Raw genomic sequence first — 20,401 nt, 5'->3', positions numbered from 1 at the left:
ACTCCTATGGAACCAGGGCTCAAACTTTCAGCACAGTCATCCTCTCCTCTTGTGGATGAAACTTTATTCAGGCAATTAGTGGGCAGTCTCATCTATCTTACTGCTACCAGACCTGACATCAGTTTTGCAGTAAGCTACATTTCCCGCTTTATGTCAGCTCCTAAAGCTGATCACTGGATAGCAGCAAAGCGGGTGCTACGATATGTGCGTGGTACTTCTGATTATGGCCTCTTATATACTCGCAGCTCCAATCCTATTCTCAGTGGCTACACTGACTCTGACTGGGCCGGTTCGGTTGATGACCGTAAATCTACAGCTGGGTATGTGTTTAGTCTAGGATCTGGTGCTGTTACTTGGACTAGTAAGAAGCAACAGGCAGTGGCTCTCTCCTCAACAGAAGCAGAGTATCGGGGAGCAGTTAAGGCAGCCTGTGAGGCAGTTTAGCTTCGTCGTATGCTTGCAGATATGCATGTTTTCCAGACAGGGCCTACTTCTTTGTTTTGTGATAATCAGGGAGTGCTCAAACTTGCCAAGAATCCAGTCTTTCATGAACGAACAAAGCATGTGGAAACTCACTGCCACTACATTCGACAGCTGGTTGAAGACGGCTCAGTTCAGTTGCACTATGTTCCCACAACAGAGCAGCCCCCCGACATTTTCACCAAGCCTCTTGGTCCTGATAAATTTGTAAAATTCCGCGGGTCTATTGGTGTTGTAAATAGATTGAGCATTAAGGGAGGGTATTAGAATATATCTCTATTTAGTAATGCTCAGTCTTTTAGCTGTTTCTATTTTTATTCTTTTAGCAGTTTCTTAGATGAAACTGTTTGTTCTATATTCTACATAGAAACCTGATGTTTCTATTATTGTAAATATCTTTGTATTATCATTGAGCTGTTTGCTCCAGGTTAATTCATTCATTCGATATTCTTTTACATGCGTGTTTCGCACTGTTTTAGTAAAACCCAAAAAACTCACTTATAACAAATCCATTCCACTATTTGAACTAGGGACCTTTGTATAGCTAGCAAACATGTTTTCTACTCGCCCTAAAATTTATGAGTTTGAAAAATGCGTGAGATTCCCTACCGAAAAAATATACCTACATTTTTTGGAGAAATCATCAACAAAAAGCATAAATTACCTTGCTCTAAAGGGTGTGCAAGTTTGCATGGTTCAACAAATGCCACAATGTACCAAATCCAAGATCTCTTTACCTCTCCAAGTTTTTTCATCTTCAAAATTCAGTACCACACCCCAAGGCTATAGCTTCGCATCACATTGCAATTTTTCTATAAAAAAGATCAACTTTGATCAACTTTGTATGATGCAAGACATGAACCACATGGATCTCACTTTGCATTTTCGGTGTTCGAATTTGCATCTCTCTTTTCAACACACACTCTTTAAAGCACCATTTCAGCGATGAAAATTGTGACATAAGGAAAATTTGCGTTGAATTTGCATCTCAATTATGTTAATAATGTTTAAAAAACAGTTTTTTAGAATTGTCTTTGCAGTTTTTTTGCTTTCAAAAACATGTTGTTGCATCACTTTAAAATTGTTATGCACCATATCAATATCCTTATGAGTCTTGTTAGTGTCATGCCAATGACATAGTTTATTTGGTTGACATCGTATTAATGTCAATATGCAAAACTTTGCATCTTACCTGCATCTTCTTAATATCATTATACTTTATTTATGCATTGTCTTGATGTCATGTTTATAATTATCTTTCCATTTAATGTCATTTTTGTAATTTAAATTAAATAATATACATTGTGAGAACAAAAATTATACGTTGATTATTTTTTCCAAGCCAAAAAAATTTGAGAAACAACAAGCATAAATGTTGAATGCTTCTCAAAAATTGGTTTCTTGTCGGAAATGGGAAACTGGTGCCAAATATGAGTTTCTAGTGTTATATTAATTCTTAACAAGTTTATGCAAGGGTCTCTTAGGTGTGGTTTATAATAATGGGGTCCATGCTAATTTACATTGATGCAGCAATTGGCACATGGCCTCGTTTGTACATTTCATATCATAACTGATTAGGTACTTGTATGCAGACATGATATGATATATCATTTCATTGCTCATGCTTGCCATCGTTATGGTAATGGAAATTTGTTAAAATTGGAAACTAGGGCCAAACTCCACATGAGTCATCTTATTTATGACAGCTGATATTTTTCTTCGATTCCTCTCTCCAAGAGGTGTAGAATTGACCTAAATATCATCCGATTCCGACAAGTACAAATGAAGTTATGAATTTATTTTGATTATGGACAAATTGTCAAGGTCGGCCAGCAAACTTATGTAGGCTCAGAAGCCCAACAGTGACGTCTATTCATCCTCAACGTTTGCTATAAATACATGATGCCTTAGCCTCATTTGGACACACTCATCTTCACACTTCTCTCTCTCTCCTCATTGATTGGGTACGGATTTCTAGGCCTCTCTCTCTCCACATGTCCAAAATTTCAGGAGAGCAAAATTTTAGGACAGCGAAATTTCAGGAGGCCAAAATTTCAGGAGAGAAAAATTTCAAGAGAGCGAAATTTCAGGAGGCCGAAATTTTAGGGGGCCGAAATTTCAGGAACGCAAAATTTCAGGAGGTCGAATTTTTGGACAGTTTGACCAAGCGTTGACTAAATTTTGGGACAGTTTGACCATGCGTTGACCAACAGCGTTGACCTGTTTGACTGTGTTTTTGGGTGAGGTATTTCTATTTGGGCAAGCCGCATTTCTGGGCACAGAAATCGAGGCCAAACGTTGACTTCGACCAGCGTTGACTGCAACTAGGGTTGACCGCAGGTTGGCTGTTTGATCAGATTTGACTAGCCTGTTTTTGGGTTGTTTTGAGGGCTGATTCATCTTGCTGTTTGGAGGCCGAAGTTGATTGAAATTGACCAAATTGTTGAGGGTCAATTCTATCCTGTTGACTTTTCTGGTTAGGGCTCTTTTCTTGTTGTTATAAATTATCAGATTTGTAAATTGTACTATCTCTCTCTCTATTGAACTATTGAAGACTATAAGAAGAATTGAACAAGGGTTTCCCCACATTGGGGTTTGTCCCTGGCTGGTGCCACATCTTGTGTCCTTTTGTCTTGGCTTGTCTTCCACTGTTTATGTTTATGTTCTATCTACATTTTACTATCATGTTGATGTGATTGCTAATCTAAACTAATATTGGGCTAATAAAGAAATTGAAGTAAAATTGCCCTAAAGCATAGAACATACCATTGTTGCCTAAAATTAACATGGTATCAGAGGTGAGGTGAAGACAAGGCCCAAGCAAGAGTGAAAGAGCAATCACCAAAGACATTTGGACAAGGACAAAAGGCTCAATGGGTTCCTCATCCTACTTCCCGGCTGAAGACAAGCTCCATGATAAATCTGACTATCATGGATGGAAGATGTCTCTTGATTTGACCTTGGAAGAAAAAGAAGTGATGGATTATGTGCAGGGTAAAATCTCTGAGCCTCCTTCAAATGCAACGGCTGCTGCCAAGACCAAGTACAAGAGGGTTGAAGTCAAAGCAAAGAAGATTATCAGTGATTCCATTGACAAGCATCTGGTGGCCTACATCTCCGAATTGAAGACCTCCAAGGAGATCTACGACAAGTTGGTCAGCATGTTCAAGCTTAGTAATGCTAATCAAATTCTATTTCTCAAGAATAAGTTGAAGGATATTAAGAAGGGCAAGGACGAGGATATTCAATCCTGTTTCTTGAGGATTACTAAGATCAAGAATGATCTACTCTCGATTGGAGAAGTCATTCCTAACAGGGAACTTACTCTCCCCACCCTTGGAGGACTCCCACCTCAGTGGTATGTATTTAGAACCACCGTCCTCAACAATGATCGAATTCCAAGGTTTGAAGAATTGATGTCGAGATGCATTCAAGAAGAAACAAGAATGGTGGAGCAAGAAATGCTTTCTAATAGAAGCAACCCCACTACATTCTCCGCTCATGCCAAAAGGAGAAATAATGCAGGGTCAAAAGGTGGATCTAAGGGAGGGAGGAAGGGCAGGTGCTTTGTTTGCAATAAGTTTGGCCACTATGCAAGGGAGTGTCCAAATAGAAGGGACACATCGCATGATGATGATCACAATCATTCCAAGGGAAATTTCAACAACAACGATCAAAGGAATGGCAGGTCCAATGGCAAAGGAAAAGGAAATGCGGGATATCAAGGAAGTGGTCGACCCTCCAAGAAATCAAGGAACTCCAGGTATGAAGAATCAAATGGTGTTGACAATAAGCAAAAAGAATACTATCTTATATCGGCCCTCTCCACTACCTCTCCTCCGAACACTTTAGGAAATTGGCTGATTGATAGTGGTGCCTCAAGGCACTTCATCGATATAAGGAAGCCCTCTCTAATCTGATAGAAAAAGAGACAAACTTGGAGATCATCCTTGGAGACGATGCCACCTATCCCGTGAAGGGAGTAGGGAATGTTACCCTTCAATTGAATCAAGGTAACACTATTCATTTGCAAGAAGTACTATATGTACCTGATCTCAAGAAGAACCTGGTGTCCATTTCAGCCATGGAGGACAAAGGATTCAAGGTGGCATTCATCGATGGAAAGGTACGTGTTTGGAAAAGAAATTTTAAAGATGCTTTTACTCTTGGGTTTAGGGTTGACACTTTGTATCAAGTTGGAGGAAGTCCATTAGGAGCCATGTCTTGCAACACATCTCTACAATCTGAACTATGGCACCGGAGGTTTTCCCATCTTCATTATAAGGCCCTACCCGATGTGAGACAGATGGTGACAGGTATGCCCGAGTTCAAAGTAGAGCATGAAGGTGTATGTCCAGGATGTGCTAAAGGAAAACTTACAAGGGGACCATTCCCCTCAAGTAATAGTAAGACCACAGATATATTGCAATTGATCCACTCCGACAAATCTGGTATGATGCTCATAAACTCTTTGGGAGGATACTTATATTATCTCACCTTTCCGGATGATTATTCTCGTAAGACCTAGATCTACTTCTTGAAGAAGAAGGATGAAACCCGATGTCTCTCATTTTAGAATTTTTGAAAGTCTCGTATATTTTCATCTGTCGAAAGAGAAAAGAAGCAAATTGGGTGCATCTGGGAAGAAAGGAAGCTTTGTGGGCTATAGTGAAAATTCTAAGGGATATAGAATTTATGTGGCTGGTCAAAAGGAAGTTGATATAAGTCATGATGTCACCTTCGACAAAGATATAGCCCTCAGTAAGATCAACAACCTTCCTATCCTAAGGAAGGACAAAGAAGCTGACACCGGAAATCAGGGTGCAAAAGAAGACTAAACGATGCCTAATGTTGATGAACCTATGGATCCTATTGATCCTCCTCCTCATGAGCCCTCCTCATCCAAAAGGAGACCCTCATGGCTTAGGGAGACTCTTGAAGATGCCGAGAGACACATTGCACCAAGGGAGAATTTTCGTAAAAGCAAGAAGCCGAACAAGTATCAAGGATATTTGACCGCCATGAGCACTATCATTCAAAATGAGCCTTCATCATTCAAAGAAGTCGTGAAGCATCAAGTATGGAAGGATGCTATGAATGAAGAATACAAGTCAATTATGAAGAATGATGTCTGGGATGTGGTCCCTAGACCCCAGGAGTTGTCACCTCTAAGTGGCTCTACAAAATCAAGTATGGAGTTGATGGAAGTGCAAACCCTCACATTCACAAATGTAAGAGGGAGTTGGCTTCTAAATTTGAGATGAAGGACCTAGCACCGATGCACTATTTCCTAGGGTTGGAGGTCTGGCAAAACACAGGTGAAATTTTCATCTCTCAAGGAAAATATGTTGTGAAGATATTGGAAAGATTTGGGATGGTGGACTACAAGCCTATGACTACTCCGATGGAACTTAATTTTAAGAAGTTATGTGGTAGTGTTGGTGGACTTGAATTGGGAAATGCTTCTAAGTATCGTCAACCCATAGGAGCATTGATGTTCTTGGTGAACTCCTGTCCAGACATATGTTTTGCAGTTAACACATTGAGCCAATATATGGTTGAGCCTCATCATATACATTGGAATCTTGGATTGTTGCCAAGAAACTTCTGAGATATCTTCTGGGCACAATCACTCATGGAATGAGATACACTGCCGGAAATGTGAGGTTGCATGGTTATTCTGATGTTGATTGGGTTGGCAGTGTGGTGGATCACAAGAGCACTTTTGGATGTTGTTTTTCTTTGGGTTCTTCTTTGATATCCTAGATGAGCAGGAAGCATAAATCGGTTGCCTTAAGCACCGCCGAGGCCGAATACATAGCTTCTAGTATGACCTCCTATAAAGTTGTCTGGTTGAGCAAGCTCTTCAATGAGTTGTTTAGACATGTGTTGGATACCACTGTGATTCTCTGCGACAACCATAGTGGGATCCGATTATCAAAGAATCCCGTGTTTCATGATCACTCCAAGCATATAGATATCAGGTACCACTTTATCTAGGATATGGTATAATGAGGAGTAATAAGGCTCCATCACGTTGGGACTAATGAGCAGGTCGCCGATATTCTGACAAAGCCCCTGGGGAAGGTCAAATTCTTGGCCTTCCGAGAACGACTTGGAGTCGTGGAGAGACCCTCTTATGAGGGTCCTGTATGAGATGGACATTGAGCTCTAGGAGCTTCGGGGGGCTTGGGGTACTTCTTGGAGCGGTGAGCAACCATAGGGTGAGTTGTTCAGCCTTCCCCTAGTGGTTTGTTATGTACAAGGTGAGTGGTTCAGCCTTCCCCTGTGATACCCCTTGCAACTTGTAGATGAGTGGTTCATCCTTCTCCTGCTAAGACATCCTACCCATGCAGTTTGGGACTCATGGGAAGTACCTCTCATTTGGCCAATGAGTAGGGAAATGAGGATAGGGACCATAGTACTACCGATGGATGCATCATGTACTACCATACTCCCTATGCTAGGATGATCGATATTGATCTAGGATCAATGGGAACTGACTTTGGGTCAGTAAGAGTGGTATGAGACACTCTCTTTTGATTGGAACTGACTTCGAGTCAGTAAGAGTGGTATGAGACACTCTCTTTTATTTGGGACTGACTTCAGGTCAGTAGAGAATGGTATGATACATTCTCGATCACTTCTTCTTCTTCATAGTTCAGCAGAGCAGTGCATTGATGGCAAAGATAGTACAGATTGGCAGATGGATTAGCAGATGGAGTTCTCCCTTGTTGAAAGGGAGTGTTAAAATTGGCAACTAGGGCCAAACTCCACATGGGTCATCTTATTTATGACAGCTGACATTTTTCTTAGATTCCTCTCTCCAAGAGGTGTAGGACTGATCAAAAGATCATCTAATTTCGACATGTACAAACGAAGTTATGAATTTATTTTGATTATGGACAAATTGTCAAGGTCGGCCAACAAACTTATGTAGGCCCAGAAGCCCAACAGTCACGTCTATTCATCCTCAACGTTTGTTATAAATACATGATGCCTTAGCCTCATTTGGACACACTCATCTTCACGCTTCTCTCTCTCTCTCCACACGTCCGAAATTTCAGGAGAGTGAAATTTCAGGGGGCCGAAATTTCAAGAGACCGAATTTTTGGACAGTTTGACCAAGCGTTGACTGTGTTGACCAAATTCTAGGATAGTTTGACCATGCGTTGACCTATTTGACTGCATTTTTTGGTGAGGTATTTCTGTTTGAGCAGGCCACATTTATGGGCACGGAAATTGAGGCCAAACGTTGACTTTGATCAGCATTGACTGTAGCTAGGGCTAACCATAGGTTGGCTATTTGATCAAATTTGATTGGCCTGCTTTTGGGCTATTTTGAGGGTTGATTCATCTTATTGTTTGGAGGCCGAAGTTGACTAAAATTGACCAAATTGTTGAGGGTCAATTCTGCCCTGTTGACCAACGTTGACTTTTCTGGTTAGGGCTATTTTGTTGTTGTTATAAATTATTAGATTTGTAAATTGTACTATCACTCTCTCTGTTGAACTATTGAGGACTTATAAGAAGAATTGATCAAGGGTTTCCCCACATTAGGGTTTGTCCCTGGCTGGTGCCACATCTTGTGCCCTCTTGTCTTGGCTTCTCTTCCACTGTTTATGTTTATGTTTATGTTCTATATGCATTTTACTATCATATTGATGTGATTGCTAATGTGAATTGATATTGGGCTAATAAAGAAATTGAAGTAAAATTGCTCTAAAGCATAGAACATACCATTGTTGCCTAAAATTAACAAAATTCAAGCTAGGTCTAGGTTTAAGGGAGGAGTCATAGTCTTAAGCACAAGTGTGACCCATATTTTTTACCCTCTTGGCAAGAGCCTACAACGCCCTGAGGTTTGACAACTTCTGCCCATAGTTATCTAGTAAGGGAAATCACAACAGTTATTTATCTATTGAAATGAAATGAAATTATTTTAACATCCACGAGGCTAAAAATAGCCTATGGGGCATATTACTTCTCCATCTGGTTCTTTTATTCAGCCCTTTTCCTGTGAAGTCTCACAATAAACGCTCCCAGCTTCTCGACAAACCCCTCACTAAATAGATTATCCCAAGAGCTAGCTATCAGAATATCTACATAACTTTCCCTGTTGTCTTTGAAGGCCTCGCATTCTAAAATGAAATGCTTTTCTGTTTCCACTTTTTCAGAAGAGCAAAAAATACATACTCTTTCCTCCCACACTTCTTTTGGCCTTTTCCAACGCCCTGTTTCACAATGAAGTTGATGAGAATTAGTCCTTAATTGAGCAATAAGAATTTTGGCTCTCCAAGAAATATTGGCCCCTATGTATACTTTTTGTTGATGATTATGAGTGGGATTAAACTCTTCAATATAGTACTTCTTCTTTCTCCCTAGCTCCTTCTCCCAAGTACGTTTGTGGAACTTATCCATAACAAAAGTTTTTATCTCTTTACTGTTTGTGGGACACATGCTCAAGCAAATACCCCATTTACTAAACCATTTGTTATTTTTCCGCATCCAAGTCTTTTTTCTTTTGCACAATATGTCATTAAACACAACCTTAGGCCATCTTCCCTCTTCCATTTGCTCATTTTTTTAAATACCTTATGACTCGCACCATAGCAATTGCTTCAATAGGAGCAACCCCTATTTCACTTAACAAGATAGCATAAGGAACTACATTTTTAATTTTGAATTTGTTTGTAATCAAACGCTTTTGAATTTTCTCAATTTGTTTCCACTGCATCTCGGATGTACTACTGGCCCATAGTTCACAATTGTAGAGAATCGTCGGAATCACTAAAAGCCAAAAAAGAGTTAGAGTGATTTTCTAGTCCCATAACTCTGCCTCTCTACACCTGTTTTGAAAAGCATAAAATGCTTTCCAAACCCCCAAAATTCTTTTTTTTCTACAGCCATCCCAGCTTAGATTTCAGTTGAAGTCAATTTCGAGGTATTTGTAACACGTAACTTCTTCCAGAATGTTGCATTCAAAGTAGAACTTATGTTGGTTATGCTTTCTTTTGTTAGAGAAAACCACTACTTTCGTTTTGCTAATATTGACTTGCATCCCCACCCTTTTACAAAAATGCTCAAGGGAAAGTAAGTGCTCTTGCAAACCAAGAGCAAATTTAGCAATCAGAATAAGGTCATCTATGTACAAAAGAAGCCTTATAACAAACTTGCCCAAATGGATACCATCACCCCCTTCCAAATTTAGCCACTCTTCAAGCTTGGGAAACCTTGCATGACTCCGATATCGCTTCTAAAACTTTCAGAAATGCCTACTAAAGTTCTAATTTTGAATTTCACCTCTTCATACAGCCTTTGCACGGCTACTCTCAAATGCCTGGGAATCCCGAGTTCCTCCATTCTGTGCCAAAGCTTATCCCTAGGAATTGTGTCAAAGGCTTTTCTGAAATCAACAAAGCAACAAAAGGCTTCTTCTTTTTTCTCCCAAACTTTTTCAATGATGTGCCCTAAAGTTATACGATGATCAACTGTGGAATGTTTAGGTCTGAAACCTGCTTTCCCTTTAGCACGTTTATGTCTTTTCTTTTGCCCACTTGCTGATTTTATTTTCTAACATGCTTCCAAATAACTTTGCAAACAAGGGGTTTATCATTATGGTCCTATAATTGGAGGGATTATTGACGTCACCACTCTTGAACTATGTCACAAGTTTCGTCGAACTTTAACCTTTTGGCTCGAATTTTGGCAACCTTAAAAAAATTTTGAGGTTAGGCAAACCTCATTGAACCTCATAGCCATTGACCAATTCCATAAATCAAAACTCATAACTTCATGTCACAACTCAAGCTTGTAATTTATCCTCGCAGTTTCCATGTCCATGATAGCATTTTTTATGTTTACTTATGTTGATTTATGTTTACACGAACCTAATGACGAACCTCATCTGAACCTCATCAGAAAATTCGAACTCAAACCAAACCTAATCATTGTCTAACCCGAACTCGAACCCGAACCATGTGACATTGCTCTTGAAAAGAGGTATTGCTAGACTAGTTGTCCAATCTGTGGGGAACCCCTGTTGTATGATGTTGTTGAAAAATTCGTGATGTGAGGTGCAAGAAGTTTTAAGCCCCACTTTAGATACTCTGCTTGGAGTTCAACTATGTCTTTTGCTTTTCCAACACCCATGTTCTTGATACCCATCTCCACCTCTTGCACTGTGAAGAGTTTTGTATCAGTGTTGACCAAGGGAGGAGGGTCAACCTTGGGATCCTGCTCATAAAGTTGTCTTGCATAGTCGAACCATTTAGAAGTTGTAATGTTGTTTTCAATTTGCACCTTTCTCGGTTGGAGCTCCTTCCAAAATAATTTGGGGTTATTTCTCTCAAGGAAGATTAGTTCTTCTCTCCTTGAAACCATGAAATCAACCTTTTTCTTTCCACATTCTCCTTGCCTTTTTGCATTCCTCGTCAAACCAAGCATTAACCGGAAAGTAATTTGTTTTAGACTTCTTAATTTTTGCTCTTTTACACTCTGCAAGTGCGCTTTGAATTGAATGTGTAAATTTGTGACTATGAAGGCCGTGAAATGAGATTTTCTCCTTCTCGGAGAACCTCTCTAACATTATTTTGAAGGTATTACAATTTTCTGGAGTCAAAAGAATTCTACCCTTTGGGAGATTTTGTAACACACTGAGTTTTTTACCCAAACTGTTTCTTTGATAATAAGACTAACTCCATGAAAGGCTTGCTTGGCCATATACCATTCGTTTTCACTATAGGTGTGGGATCATCCACTACATCCACAATATTAAACTTAACCATCACATTCTTATAGTTGTTTTAGTAGGGATGCATCCATCTCACTACAACATTTATTTTCTTCTGAACTCAATTTTCACTTAATCATAAAGTGTTTTAATAGACAAATATCCATATCACTACAACATTCATTTCCCTTTAAACTCAATTTTCAAGTTTGGAAAACAAGCCCTCGGCAACTTTGATAGACAACCACTCCCACGAAGGTTTTATGGGGAATGCGAATTATGTTACTATATTTCAAAATAAAACATACTTCAAAGTAGATATTTATCCTAAAACCTATAGTGTTTGATTTTACCAAGACAAACAAACTGCAAGTTAATAAGTGAAAATGTATACTTGGGTAATTAATTATTATATCTCAAAATGGACCATCCTTTAGAGTAAATATTTATCTTATAACCTATAGAGTATTTGAGACTATCATGACAATCAAACTGCAAATTAATAAGTAAAAATGCATTTTTGGGTAATGATCAATGGTGAAAATGGTGTCATTTCAAGTCACACATTGTGGCTCAAACTTCAACTATCATGCATGGTTTAATTCCCTTAAAGACATAAAAGGTTGGTGGCAAGGTTGGTGGCAGGTGTGAGTTCTTGGTGATTTTAAAATAAATACAGCCCTGATTTTTTTTCATCTTTGCCTTAAAAAAAATTGTTTCTCTTCGATGGTTTATCTCTTTAGGGTCATATTGCCATGCAAGCAGTCACTTGCAGTTCCCCTTTCACGCCAGTTTAAATGCTTCTCTTCTCTTTGAGTTTAAAGAAAGCACTGATTTCAGGCCGGGCCAGCTGTAGTGCTTCAAATTGAGTTTCACGAAAGCACTTTCAAAAATTAAAAACATCACTCTAATTGGCAACTACTGTTTTCAGGCCAGTTGTAGTGCTTCAAATTGAGTTTAACGAATGCACTTTCAAAAATTAAAAATATCACTCTAATTGACAACTATGCCGAGCATACACTCGTGTCTGGAGACTCTAACACCATATGAGTTGAACTAATGGCTCTAAGGGATGTAAATAGCAACAAAACTCAGATTGTCATCGTGAATGACTTGAGAAACTACTTGCTTGCAGAACAAGAAAATACCTGCTTGCCGTTCTGCAGATCCAGCCTGAACTCCAAAACCTCTAACATCAGAGACAGTTACGCCACGAATCCCCATTTTCAATAGACCCTGCAATGTCACCTCCATGAGTTTAATTAACTTTTTATGTACTAGTTTGCAAATGGTGCAAATTAATAGTCATTTGCAATAATACAAAACATAGGTCCCTTTTCTCTGTTGATAAGATGATGCAATTTTTCTTCAAACAGAGTAAAGTGAATGTTGAAGTCTCACCGAAGTCACATGGGAGATGCGCCATGGCCTTCAAAATTTGCCAATTTTCAAACGACCAATAAAACATTAATTGTTCAGTAACTATTCTTCACTGGCAATATAGGGTTACATTACATAAAATGCATGATGTACTATTAACAGTACATGAGAAGAGGATGTTTATGCTATAAGCAATACAACTGAGGATGGAAGTACCTCAACATTGCTTCTACTTTGTAAAAGTTGGCTTCCGGGACATAATCTGCCAAGCGCATTTAAAAGAAAAAATTTATCACAACCCAGCTGTATGGATCCCTGGAAATTAGTTTTAGGCGAATAAAATGCAGAGTACCTGGATGAGTGTTGGTCCCATTTGGTGCCTGGGCCGATGCCTTAATCTGTTGCCTCTTCTTCATCTTTGCATGCAGACTTGTCATTCGGTGCTTCGCCGACCTCACACCATCCATCCTCTGCATCGTCCCCAATTTTACAGACTTATTGGCTGCTGCTGGAGATAAGTGAAATCCAGGAGATGCCGCTGTATGCGATATGCTGGAATACGTACAGGAAGAAGACGTCGATGTCGATGATGGTAGAGAAAATATAGATCCTTTGACAAATAGAGGCAGATGGGCAGCCATGTTTATTACCGGTAACTAGCCCTACTCGTGTGCAACACGGGGCAACTTTGGTAGCAGAGCTCGCTAAACATTTCTTTCACAAACCAGCCCAGAGATATACATATACACACGCGAACAAGTACCTTTGCCTTTTATATTTCGCTTTTAATTTACGCAATACTCGGATTTACGAATCCCTGACGGCTTACCATCAATCGGAATCTAGAGACTGCGGATCATACATTGTGACTTGAGAGTATGTCTGACTTTAGTAGAGCTGCGTTATTTTCCCACAACCAAAAATTTCATAAGATGGAGTTCATTCCATGCGGTGTTCCACCTAAGTCACATGACACGTGGATACAATATACGGACAACACTTGTATTTATTCTACTAAATCACGTGACACTTTGCCAGGATAGGAGGACATAGAAATAGAAGTGTTGGATGTAGAACAAGGTGACTTCATAATTAATATATATATTTAAAAATAGAACAAATTGTATGAATTGCAAATATAAAAATAAAATATTGATAAATATTTAAAATTCCTTATAAGTTAGAAACTAAAATATTTACAATTTTATAGAATAATATTGTATTAATGATATAACTAATATTGTATTAATGATGATAAAATGACAAATATATGAGAAATTAAAATTATAAAATGCGGTTTTCTTAAGAAGTTTTTAAAATCAAAATGTATGACATAGGCACTAAGTCGTTATTGTTATAGGTGGAAATGACAATGACAAATATAAAATAGTATAGATATTAGAATCGTAGATGGAAAAACCTCATAGGTCATGACTTTTTGTAGTCCTCCATGTCTTCGTTATCAAAATCAGCATCATTGTCATTGCTCTCTCTTTCATCTACATCATCCTCCTCTATATCCAATCTAATCTCTACATTTGTTGGTGTGGAGGATGACCACTCAAGAGAATCACCATCATCTAAAGCGATGGCCTCTACTAATGGATCATTAAGATCCAAGTTCATTAATGTCAACTCAATAGTGTTGTCCAAACCCATATCATTAGGAAACACATCCCGCATCTTTGTCTTTCCCTTCAAGCACTCCTCTCTTTCCCTATAAATAAGACAAAGGTTGGTGTGCACATACACCATTGTCACTCTAGACTGCTTAAGCCTACTTTTCTTCAAAGTATACAAATTCTCATATGTGCTCATATTCCTCTCACAATGAGAGGATGAAGTAATCTGAGAGAAGAACCTCATGACTAACTATTGTAGAAAAGTGCATCTTGCCCCATGAGTTTCCCACCAAACATAGGGATTCTTGGCCCGCTTGTCACTAAACACATCATAGCCTTCAAATTCCTAGTGCCAGTGGAAAACTTTATGAATGCCTCCTCCAACTCATAAATGTATGATCTATCTTGATATATCCATCTAAATGCATCCTTCCTCCTCTGTGAAATCTCATCATCCATGTGAGGAGGGAATATGCGTGAAGGCCCACCATTGAGCCAATCATTGTTTTAATTTCTGGGATTCAATGAGTGAGCTATGCAATGCAAAGGTGTCCAATCTTATCCCACCTACTGACAAGAATATATTGTATGGTGGTGAAAAGGGTCTCTATTGATGTCCCATACTTGGAGCACTCATTCTATAAAATAATGGTCTTTGTGGACTCAATCATGGAATCTCACCCCTCGTAAACCTCTCTTAGGATGGGTTAGTCTGTGTCTACAAATGGCAACAAAGAGATGATAACATCCATGACCTTAATGGTAAGATCTACCCTCTCCCACCAACCATCCTTTAACATTGTATCCTCAACCTTTTTTGAAGAAGCTTGTTCTATCTTTCTCCAAAAGGACCAAAACTCTTAAATAACCATGGACCTGAGCTCAGTCTTAACCTCCCTTAACCTCTTTAAGCATGATGAATGAGGAGGAAAATTTTCCATCTGCAATCTTCAACAATGACAAATGTGTGTACTCTTCATGGATTATGAGGGCATTGGGATGGTTTTATAAAAAATTGTGGATATGGCATACATCCTCAATAAGACTTTCAATCCATTTCACATCCAAAGCAATATATTTAAGTAAATTCAAAAAATGAACAATGCAAGGTGTTCAAAATATTTAAGGATATTTAGCTTCCACAATCATACCAGCAGTGTTGCAAATAGGTGCATTGTCTATAATAATTTGCATGCAAGAATCAATGCCTACTCTTTAATAACTTTAATGAACAACTCACCTACATTGTGCATCCTTGTATTTTCAAGAGCATCCACTGTGTTGAAGAAGATTGGTCCATTCAAGGAAGACACCATGAAGTAGATGAGTGGATGGTGTGTTGCATTTGTCCATCTATCAAAAACAATACTAACACCGAATGAGGACCATGATGATTTAATGGGCTCCAACATTTTATCCACCTCCTTCTTTGCCTTGATCAAGAATGTGGTTCTAAGCTTTTCTGAACTAGGAGGCATGTACTTTGTTGGAGCCCCTCGAGCTAGAGCTTGACATATCTCAATAAACAAAGGGGATTGTGCAACATTAAACGAGATAAAGTTGAGGGAAAAAAAACCAATGGTAAGATCAATCTCATCTCGCCCCTCTCACTATAATATCTTGTCCATTGGGCTGACTGCCTTATTTTTTGTTGCTCGAAATGCATTCCCACCACCAGATGGATAATTGCTAGAATGGAAGAGGATCCTCATTCTTGGTTTTCCTAGATGTTATTGCCACCATCTGCAAGCCAACATTGGGCTCTCTTTCCAAATTTTTTTGTTTGGATGCACTTACTCTTAGACATGCTTCAAGTCCACAAGGTGTGCCCAACAAATGGTCCTTAACTCGGAAGTCGATGCATCTCAAGTGATTATGGAAAAAATTACAAGTCCAAATAACATTCCCTCCCTCCTTTAGTTTGGGCCCAAACCCTTGTTATCTCATAACAAGATTCCACATTGGATTTTTTTGCTCTTGGGCATGTTGTCTTGCCAAAACAACATTTTTTTTCAACATTTGAAGCTATTGTTGCAGCCCCACTCCTAAGAGATGGAGCACTAGCAAACCATGAAGAAATTGAAGGAGGGGGGACAAATTAGTGGGGGAATTCATCCTTTTCCTTTGACCTTTACCAATTTCCCTTGATGATTAAGCCATAATTTATGTGAAATGAGGAAGACAGTGAATTATTGTAGGAAAAAAAACTCGAAGATTAGTGGACAAAACTACTTGCACAACACTTGGAATCCTTTCTAACACTACATAATAACCCTCAGTTTAACTCCAAATCACCTCAAAACTCTAACTTATTAAGTAAAATGACAAAAAATAATGAAATTCATAATTTATTATATCACATGTCACTCACATATCACTCACATAGAGATATGTTTCCAATTTTCAAAACACAATGAAATCATATTTCTAACATATATTTAGCACATGTCTTGTGCCCTCACATATTTGTATCCCATGTGTGAAACACAAACATGACTCTTATTTAAACATCTTTGAACATATTACTCTAATTAATTAATAATAAGACACATCATTAAATAATAATAAACAATATTATTTCATATTAATAAAATATTTATTAAATTCAATATCATTTTTATTTTTAGTCTTATTTTATATTTTAAAAAATAATAATATTATTATAAAGAAATATGTTAGAATGATATCAACTTAAATATAGCACCTATATAATTTTAATTTAATGGTCAAAGGAAGTTCTATATTGTAAAGAGATATGTTAATGTAGCACATATATAATTTATAATTTTATTGTGTTATTATTTTTAAATATATTGAAATATGTATTATATGTTTATTTATATTTTATTGGATGATAAATATAACATATATATGTTATAATATTATAAGTTTATTTTTAACCAAATGAGTATTTTTTATTTAGTTGAATCATTATGGTAACTTTATATATATGGTTGTCATAATTTTACTAAGTAGAACAATTATTTCATAAATATCATAAGGGTCGACTTACAAGTGTCTTCAAAGACTTGAACCCATGTAATTGGGTACCCGAAAAGTGTGTGTTTTGATCACCCCTGATTTAAGGGTTTTGTGGTTTTTGTGTTAGGATTTTTTTTTTAAGAAATGATATTTCACTCATTTAATGGTTGTTTCCGGAAAGTTGGTGAAAGATGTATTATTAAAGGTTGTGAAATAATTTATTATAAATATAATAAAAACACTTTATTAAAAGTGTACTTTATATTTATATTAATTTATAATTTCAAAATATATGCTATAATACTAATTTTCTTAACTTTTTATCTCATTAGTATTAGTGATTTAAGAACATTTTTTTATAGCATTTTATCTTAAAAATAAAATTTTAAAATATATCAGGGAATTATTTATCCTTCTTATTATTTAATATGTCAAATTCACTTTCAATAAATGTTAATCATCATCATCATGTATATAAAATCATGTTGGGTCATGTTGATTATAAATTTATATTATTTTGTTTTTAATTTCTAAGGGAGAAAGTATGTAATTCATTGATCTATATAAACAAGATTAATAGTTGCAATATTGTATAGTCTCTGCCTCTACCACTAATTGATTGATTAAGTTCAACAAGGTTCGCATTTCTATCTCTGCACATGCTTCCTTCGCACACGCTTCCTCTGCACGACCAACTCTGCACGGCCAACTCCGCACAACTTCCTTTGCACGCACTTCCTTCACACAATGAAAGTTGCACATACAGTTTTCTACACAGTGAAAGCTCTTCGTATAGTGAAAAATCTTAATTGATTAAAGGTTGTGCAGATGCGGATTAAAGCTAAGTCTGCATAGTTTCCGCATTTTCTATCCACTTAGGTTTTTTTAGTTGCAATAAGGAATTTGAAGAAATTCAACACAGTATAATGAAAGCTCTCTGCACAAAATTGTTCATTGTGAAAGCTTTGTATAGTGAAAGTTCTTAATTGTTAAAGGTTGTGTGGATGGGGAGGAAAGGTAAGATCACAAAACTCTTGCATTCCACATAGCTTTTGCATTCAGTATCCACTTAGCTATCCTCGATAATCATTAATATATAATATTTATGGCAAGTGATTGATCAAAGGTTATGCGAAGTGCGAAGAAAACTTCGTACAATTACTCTATACAATGAAATCTCTTCACATATTAAAATATATTGGAATAGTAAAATATCTACACACAATGAAATGGCAATGCGAATGCGGAAGAAAGGTAATTTCGTACAACTTTCACAATCTGCATAGTTCCTTCATTCAAGTTTCAAATTCAAGTGCGGGAGGAAAGGTGTATGGCTACGGGAGAAAGCTTATGCACTGAGTGCAAAAGTTTTTTTATTTGTTTTTTTTTTGCCCCCTGCATTCCACATAAGCTAGGCGGGCCAAGAGCTAATTGTTATTACTTTGTTGTACGAAGAAATTTACCTAGCAAGAGGAAGCGTTCAGAGATTATTATGATCTATATTTAGTTGGCTATATTATTGTGTAAAAGTGTAGAACAAGTAACGTTGATACATTGTTTGAAGTACTCAAAGAGTCCAAAGATGCTAGAACTAACAATATTGCAATTCGCTTACCGAATGAAGCTTTTTTTCTCTGCATTTTTCATAAGACTGATTTGACATTGTAAGAGAAATCATATTATGATTTAAGAGGCATAACAAGTAACGTTGATACATTGTACAAAGTGCTTAAAGATTGCTTAGATCTTTACTACAGTTGTTTGTTTCATTTCATATACTCAAAGGAATTGGATATAGTAGATTCAAAGGAGGGACATTATATTGTAGAAGTTGTTATTTTAGTTAACAAGTCGCGTCAAAAATTTAAAAACAAGCAAAACAGTAAAACTGCAAATCCTGTAGCTATTCCATTATCATTTTTTGGAAGGAAGGTAACGAGGTTTCATTATGCGAAAGAAATGAAATGAAAGCTTTATTCGTACTTTTGTATTCTGCAAAATGAAATTTATGTTCATTTTTCATTTCAATTAATAACATAGCATTAGATATAAAACAAATACTCAAAGCCTACCTTTAAAATCCTATAGAAGATTTTATCATAAAATTGATACAGACTCGGATTGAGTAACGATAATTGTATCCAGATTCAAATGACAATCAACATAGCTATAACTCAAATATATATGAGATCATATTCAAAACATAGGCATTAAAACAAACTTGTTGAATAGAATCAAAATTGTAATTCTGAGAATTATTTCGTTGTATGCAGAAAGGGTGTGTGGAAAACATAATTAATAACTAATATGCGTATGCATAATTAAACCGAGCTCGAAAATATATAGAAAAAATTATCATAAATTCGATACAGACTCAAATTAAGTAATGATAATTGTATCTAAATTTCAAATGACAATCAGCATAGCCATAACTCAGATATATACAAGATCATATTCAAAACATAGGCACCAAAAATAAACTTGATGAACAAAAATAGAACTAAAATACCGAGAATTGTTTCATTGTACATAGAAAGGACGTGCAACAAACACAATTAATTAATCAATACGTGTATGCATAACTAAACCTAGCTTTAGTTGTGTGGAATGCACTAGTGTGAAGGAACTACAATGAAAGCTTTCTTCAAACATCCTTATTCCACAAAATGAAATTTATTTAACCAACAACATAACATTAGATATAATTCAAAGGCTCAGAGCAAATGTTCATAAACTTATAGAAAACATTATCATAAAATTGATACAGATTCAAATTCAGTAATAACTGTGTCCATATTCAAATGACAATCTCTATAGCCATAATTCAGACTTATATGAGATCATATTCAAAACATAGCCACAGAAAACAACATTATTGAGCAGAACCAGATTTGTATCATCGAGGATTGAAAATATTGAAACAAAATCATAAAAGTAAGTGCATTTGTTTGATTAGGAACTGGTATTGGGCTCCCGTAACCCGTAACATGAAAATGGCATCTGTAACGAAAAACAAGGATTTGCACATAGTAATTAGCTAAGGTCATCATATCATAATCAAGAAAGCTAAACTATCCAATATTAGTTAACAAAAAATTGAATGTTCAGTAATTTGAGAACATTTATAGTATGAAAAAGCATCTACCATGATTGTATTTCTGTTAGCTATCTCTTAGGTTCATGACTTCTTGAAGAACTTTGTTCA

General features: G+C 36.9%; 1 protein-coding gene across 2 annotated transcripts in view; it reads right to left on the bottom strand.

Annotated features, from left to right (window-relative positions):
• Positions 1-13,477, bottom strand: part of GLB1 (nitrogen regulatory P-II-like protein) — a 159,704-nt gene extending 146,227 nt beyond the window's left edge. Inside the window, exons 1-4 of one of the 2 annotated variants that reach the window (XR_016266719.1) lie at positions 12,945-13,477; positions 12,809-12,854; positions 12,614-12,641; positions 12,361-12,448 (exon numbers count right to left, since the gene is read on the bottom strand). Coding sequence is in view for 1 of the 2 variants with exons in the window: in XM_089458600.1 (XP_089314726.1) it covers positions 12,361-12,448; positions 12,614-12,641; positions 12,809-12,854; positions 12,945-13,233 (451 nt within the window). In the remaining variant the exon portion in view is untranslated. The remainder of the gene's footprint in view (positions 1-12,360; positions 12,449-12,613; positions 12,642-12,808; positions 12,855-12,944) is intronic. The other variant, XM_089458600.1, reaches the window with a different exon arrangement.
• Between the last annotated feature and the right edge of the window lie 6,924 nt (positions 13,478-20,401).

This window comes from Pinus tabuliformis, chromosome 7 (assembly GCF_031772625.1).
Source record: "Pinus tabuliformis cultivar Carrire ecotype Pingquan chromosome 7, CPIR1, whole genome shotgun sequence".
NCBI lineage: Eukaryota > Viridiplantae > Streptophyta > Pinopsida > Pinales > Pinaceae > Pinus > Pinus tabuliformis.
This window is presented reverse-complemented; position numbering and strand designations above follow the sequence as displayed.